Source organism: Saccoglossus kowalevskii, chromosome 3, assembly GCF_978046115.1.
Source record: "Saccoglossus kowalevskii chromosome 3, keSacKowa6.1, whole genome shotgun sequence".
NCBI classification, from domain to species: Eukaryota; Metazoa; Hemichordata; class Enteropneusta; family Harrimaniidae; genus Saccoglossus; species Saccoglossus kowalevskii.
Window position 1 is genome coordinate 18,053,548 of NC_140643.1, and position 6,471 is coordinate 18,060,018.

The following is a 6,471-nucleotide window of genomic DNA, read 5'->3' on the forward strand; positions in this document are numbered from 1 at the left end:
ATACAATGTGATGACTGCTTCCTGTTTCAAATAACCTAGACTTTGAGATAAATACATGTTCTTTCTTTGTCGACGGTGATGAGTCAGTTGTCACGCTAGCTATCATATCAGCTGTATATGTCCACCATTAACACCAGCTTCAATTTACACCACTTTACACGTACCCAATATATATAGAGATGCGTATACCTGCTTAATACGTCCAAGCGTCTTCAAAATACTTCATTGTTCGAGCCAATGCAATTAATTTTATAAGTGAGTATTAAAAAAAGCCGTAGAAATAAACATAAATAATAGCGTGCGATTCTTACAAAGTCACGCGTCATTATCTCAATATATATAAATTATGGACGGGCATCATCGACCACAGCTAAAATTATGGGGATTTTGTTATGACAAAATGGAAGATTATATGTCATTAAATAAATATACCGACTAAAATCAATGGTTTGAAGCAACGTCGGAAAATCATTTCCTTACGCTCTTCACACAGTCACAGCAGGACTATGATTATGCATGCAAGTGGACTTAACTATATGCCTATTATTAGGGTCGGTAAATGAAAAATCATCACAAAAATGAGGAATTACAAGCAATTTTCATATACACTTACGATGAATCAATAGTCAATAATATTTATTGTTACACAGAATATGATAGAATTTGCTTTATAGGTGACAATATTCGAGAATTATTGTGACGTATTTTTTGTAGATTCTGTAGTGCTTTGTCGGTGGGGTGCGATGTCTTGCTGGGTATGCACGTTTGTGTGAAAGTCTATTTAAGGAACAGTTTCGATCGAACGAGGACTATTTGGCAGTTAGTGGATCATATCACCTCAACCATCTTGCGTTGTGTGCTAACCACCCACAAAACATGATAACCGAGAAACTGTACAACGCGACGACCGTCAATTTTTTAAAAGCAAGTGCCACTGTTGCTCTCAGACGATATGCAAGTTGGGATGTCAATCCTCGTCTAGATGTACATACGTTTCAATGTGATCTACCAGTGGAAGAAGCGACCACGCCTCCTGCATCATGGTGAACTTATGCTAAATAATATGCACTTTGTTGGCTTACTATTCACAGTGATCTATTTGTTTCTTGTTTAATTTATTTTTGATATTATTGATATTTTGATATTTTTTAATCGAAATATGAACATCGATATAATTCAATTAGAGCCTTGTTGACAATCAAAGAGTCGATAGTTAGCTGAAAACGTAAACCTCTTGTTTGTGTCAATTATTTACAAGATATGTTGAATGCGGCACACTGCTTACTCGCAAAATACGTATACTATACTACAATCTGGAAAAGTTGTTACGATTGCGGCTCTCGGTTTTCTAGTAAACTACATAAAATACATTGATATATATATATGGGACCTATTTCAGTTTTAACTTGACCCATTGTAAATATCTCCTAACACACAATTTCAATGTATATACGCAGATTGAGTCGCTATAATTGTAACCCATACTGTCTAAATTGTGCTCAAATACAAACCAATGTGTTCAATTAACTATACTACACACCTAAATTTAACAAATCAAATAACTATATGTGTGTATCATTTCTATATTGTGTTGATTTAGAAGATATACCTGCTTGAGAAAAAAATGTGTGTTTTTGCTTACGATGACACTGTGCATATACATCACAGTTTCACCTGTATTTATGTTTGTTTGTAGTTAATTGTTTTTTTCTTTTCTGTCCTTCCATGTCTGCAGGTACACGCATGCGTATTTCCACGACATGGAGCTCAAAACCGTGTTCAGCAACAACTGGTTAGCTGTTGGACGCGTTGATCAACTCAAAGAGCCAGGATGTTATTTTACAGGTAGGCGGTTGTCATCTTATACTGAACCTGGTAAACATTTGTTCTAAGTAATGACCAGCCCGATTTTCTTGATGTAAATGAATTCTGACCGACCACCTTCCACGTAATACATTCTCCGATTTGACCATTGTTGATCCTTGTTATGAGAATTTTGTATTTGTTATTTATTTAATATATTTCGGACATCTAGACTATAACAGCATTTCAATTTGAAGAGCACATTCAAGAAATTGGTCCAGACATTTTGACGTTACTCGAAAACAAATTAAATGCAAAATAATATAAAATATTGTCACAGCACGAAATAGTATTTATTTAATGAATAGTACGATATAAGCACGTCCGTTTTAATGTGTAGTTCATATTTCATTTAACGAATTCTTATTAGCGCGTGGCCAAAGAACCGTAATATTTTATAACACCTAAAGTTACCCTTATTGACAGAGCACGAAATAGTATTTATTTAATGAATAGTACGATATAAGCACGTCTGTTTTAATGTGTAGTTCATATTTCATTTAACGAATTCTTATTAGCGCGTGGCCAAAGAACCGTAATATTTTATAACACCTAAAGTTACCCTTATTGACACGTACAATTGACTGTCTAAACATAATCAACGAATCGGTTCAATAACGTAAATTAGTGACCCAAATGCCGGTCAAAGCGTCAATATATATATTCAACCATCAATGACGATTTTGTTGTTGAGACATTTCACTTTAATTCTAGAGGACGGACGATTATACAACAAAGTTGTCGATTTGGACGGCATTGCTCTCCCCCCGTACACGTCTTTTCTAACGTCACGGAATCGCTTTGTCATAGAGGGCGCGAGTTTTAGGACAAGTGTATAGTGTGCCGTTTGTGTTCTGTAATGTACCTGACTTAATTGTTCAGTTCTTTGGATGGATTGTTTGTACGTTGTTTCCACTTTTCTATGTTGTGCTTCCGTGCAGTGTTGGCCCTCGATCGTGAATATCATTGAAACACGTAACGTGTACGGATATTGTAATAACGAAATCGTTACGTCACAACAAATATTTAGCAATATAATAATAATTTAATCAATGTCTTCCACATTCAGGTCACCAAAAGTGAAACTCGGTATACAAGTCAAATAATTAATTCATTGGGCTACCGAGGTAGCTTGAATGCTGAGGCATTGATCAAATTTCCGTGCGCGTTCCGTGCATGGAATTGTTTAAAAAATCACGGTCGTGACGGGTAAGACTAGGTTGCAGTGTGAGACTGCCCTCATCGTTTTATATAGTTGAAATGTATATGCCAAACTAAGGATCATGCTTACATCTGTCGTTTTTCGAATGTTTTATTTTGATTTGCAGATGTGATTAACATACTTTATTTTATTCTATTCTCTGTATAGGTAGCGTTGGGAATCGTAATTTTGTCGTGACTCGTGATAACCGTGATTTTCTACACGCATTTCATAATGTCTGTCGACACCGTGGAATGACGCTCTGCAGCGAAGACTCCGGACAAACTTGCGAATTCAAATGTCCGTATCATGGCTGGACATACGATCTAACGGGGAGACTGACGCGAGCCAAAAAACTACGGGGAATCAAGAACTTCAGCGCCAGTAAATACGGATTGAAACCTCTACAAGTATCGACGTGGGGGCCGCTCGTGTTCGTCAACGCCAACGACACAGCCAACGAGTCAGAATTCCACGATGAAGTCGCTGCTATCGAGAATTGTATGAAAGGGTTCGAATTTAACGAGAGTTGGTGTTTCGTCAAACGCGTTACGTACCCGCTGAAATGTAACTGGAAAGTAGTGTGCGACAATGTGCTTGACAACGGCTACCACGTGACCATGACTCATCCCAATTATTCTAAACTGTTAGAACTGAATTCATTGAAAACGAAATTGCTTTCAAGATCGTCGATTTGTACCGTGGAGTCTTCTAAAAACGATCCACGTGTCAGTGGCAATGTTATGTTAGCCCACATTTATCCAAATTTAATTTTGAATCGATATGGCCCCTGGCTTGATACCAATATAGTGATGCCAGTATCGGCAAATGAATGCGTAATTATCTACGATTACTACCTGTTGCAGAGTTTTGTGGATACAACGTCACCGCGTTATCTGCCGAAGTATATTGATGACAGTATATTGGACAGCGACAAACTACAACGTGAGGATAATATGGTGTGTGAGGGAACTCAGAAAGGGTTGCAGTCGTCGGGGTACGAAGTGGGAAGATATGCTCCACAAGATGAAAAGCCGGACTATGCTTTTCATAGACATTTAGCCGAGGACTTTAAACAATATTTGAGCCTCCATAGAAATTGAAAGTTAATCAAATGACTAGTGAAAGTTAGTCAGATGACTAGTGAAAGTTAATCGAATCACTAATGGAAGTTAATCAATTGACTATTGAAAAATGTCTAAAAATGAAATTCGTTTCTCACGGCGTCGGAATACAAAGTATGAGTTTCGTCAACTTACTCGGATTACTTATTCGGAACATTTATTGAGTTTCGAGCTCTAACCAATAACAACCATGGCAACATATATTTGTCAAATTCATTCTTAACCCACACTAATAAAATCAGCTTTATACAGACGTGTGCATCAATGCGTCATTTCAAATAATAGGGTACGTTGATAGTAATATGATGATAGCGTTTTATTTGTCGTCTCGTCCTCGATGTGGCACGCATACGACGTATACAACAAGAGTACAATACATTGTTTACACGAAATCTGGGGCGTGGTGCCTCACGACGATTATTTAACATATGTTTATCATTTATATAGATGATCACATCCAACATCATATACCTAAGTAAAAGTATAGTTATAACGCAACATAGTTACAATTGAAAAAGGCCTTTATGTATATTTCTGGAAAACCGACATAGAAAAGTATGACCCACACAAGCACAGTTCATCAGGTACATCCTAGAACAGTCCATGTTCTAATAAAGGCCACATATATTTACCCGTTCGTAATACGTATTGGAAAATGTTTAACATTTAGAACTACGTATGAGTTGAGTTAATAACAATTTTGAATTCATTTTAAATGAACTGCTATTGTGTTTACACTGTTGATTTGAAGGCTATGTTAATTTCAATGGAACAACACCGGCGTCTATATTATTATATCAGACAGTTCCCATGGTTAAATCGATTAATAACCATATTTGTAAAAGAAAAACAGCATGTACATGGCAAATCCAATTATTTCATATACATATATAAAAACGAGAACTGACAATACATTTAGAATAAAAAAAGATGTTTTATGTAAATAAATAAATGGTCTGTGTCCTACATGTATACTCATCTGAAACTAGTAATGGCAACGCAGTATGGAAATTTACGTAATTTTACTGGTATGTGTCATTGACATATCGTACGTGAATGACAAACGTATGTGATTACAATTAACCCCGTATAAATGTTATATATATGTAGTATGTAAATATATTTTCTGTTGCTGGTATTCTTTCACATCACACATTGAAACCCCTCGGGACCAGTTTAGACAGAACGCGACCGAGTAAATAAATTGACAATAAAAAAAATACTGCTTCGTTGAAAACCCGTCTGAAAGCGAAAAAAACAACGTGAGAAAATATCTCGCGATCTCGAGAAATAATCTTGCGATCCCGAGAAATTATCTCGTGATCTAGAGAAACTTTATCGAGATAATAAATCGAAACACTCGTGATAATACGTCGAGATCTCGGGTTGATATGCTTATTGGTATGTCAACTCATTCACGACGATCTGTAAATCTTATGAATGTAGTAAACAGCTTCTGTGACTCCAGAGAATGAGATCCACTATTTGGTTTGTATTTGAACTATATTTCTGGCTATGTTTTCCACTTTGTATGAAGTACTTGTATGAAGTTTCTGTTTCAAAAAGTGAAGCTATTTGGACAAAACATTGAATGATATGGTGAACAAGACGTAAATGCCAGTCTCGTTTTTGAAAAAAAAGAAAGATGGATATCTAGATACTATATAGCTCTGGTTATCGGTTAGATTATAGGTTCTATACATAAAGTATATGTTGACATATATTAATTTATAGCCTATTCTATGGGTTTTATAGATACTATATAGGATCAGCTATATTGGCTTATAGGTTCTATACATAAAGTATATGTTGACATATATAAATTTATAGCCTATTCTATGGGTTTTATAGATACTATATAGGATCAGCTATATTGGCTTATAGGTTCTATTGCCAGAATATATATGTTCACCTATATAAATCTATAGGAAAGCGTTCCAATTGCCTATAGAAACGTACACGTTTACCTATAGGTTTTTTTTATAGGTAATCTAAATATTGGTCATTGCCCTCAGCTGTAAGAAATATACAGGATTGGCCTATGTATATAGTACTTTTTACAGTTTCTGCATGATAAACAACCAGAACGCATCAATTTGAAGCAAATCCCGCAAATAATTTGTGCACATCAGTAAACCATCATGTGACAATAACTTCAAAGGAGACTGTGCAAGGCACACCAAAGGAATAGTTCAGGATATGTAGAAACACATGTACATATGCATATGGAATATATGTCCGTCGGTCGGTCAATTTTTATCCAAATTATGTCTTGGTTTAAAT

General features: G+C 35.8%; 1 protein-coding gene across 1 annotated transcript; it reads left to right on the forward strand.

Moving 5' to 3' along the window:
• The first annotated feature begins 825 nt into the window (after positions 1–825).
• On the forward strand, positions 826–5,162 carry LOC102802673 (uncharacterized). The gene is made up of 3 exons (XM_006820921.3): positions 826–1,043; positions 1,736–1,845; positions 3,233–5,162. Exons 1-3 carry the CDS (start codon positions 877–879, stop codon positions 4,165–4,167), a joined length of 1,212 nt encoding a protein of 403 aa, XP_006820984.2. The 5' UTR covers positions 826–876; the 3' UTR covers positions 4,168–5,162.
• The last annotated feature ends 1,309 nt before the right edge of the window (positions 5,163–6,471 follow it).

What these genes read in the sequence shown, in the direction of transcription:
- LOC102802673 (XM_006820921.3), top strand. Translation starts at nt 877, where the DNA reads ATGATAACCGAGAAACTGTACAACGCGACGACCGTCAATTTTTTAAAA. An exon ending in ACCACGCCTCCTGCATCATG is followed by an intron (nt 1,044 to 1,735) that starts GTGAACTTATGC and finishes CCATGTCTGCAG; the next exon opens with GTACACGCATGCGTATTTCC. An exon ending in GCCAGGATGTTATTTTACAG is followed by an intron (nt 1,846 to 3,232) that starts GTAGGCGGTTGT and finishes TTCTCTGTATAG; the next exon opens with GTAGCGTTGGGAATCGTAAT.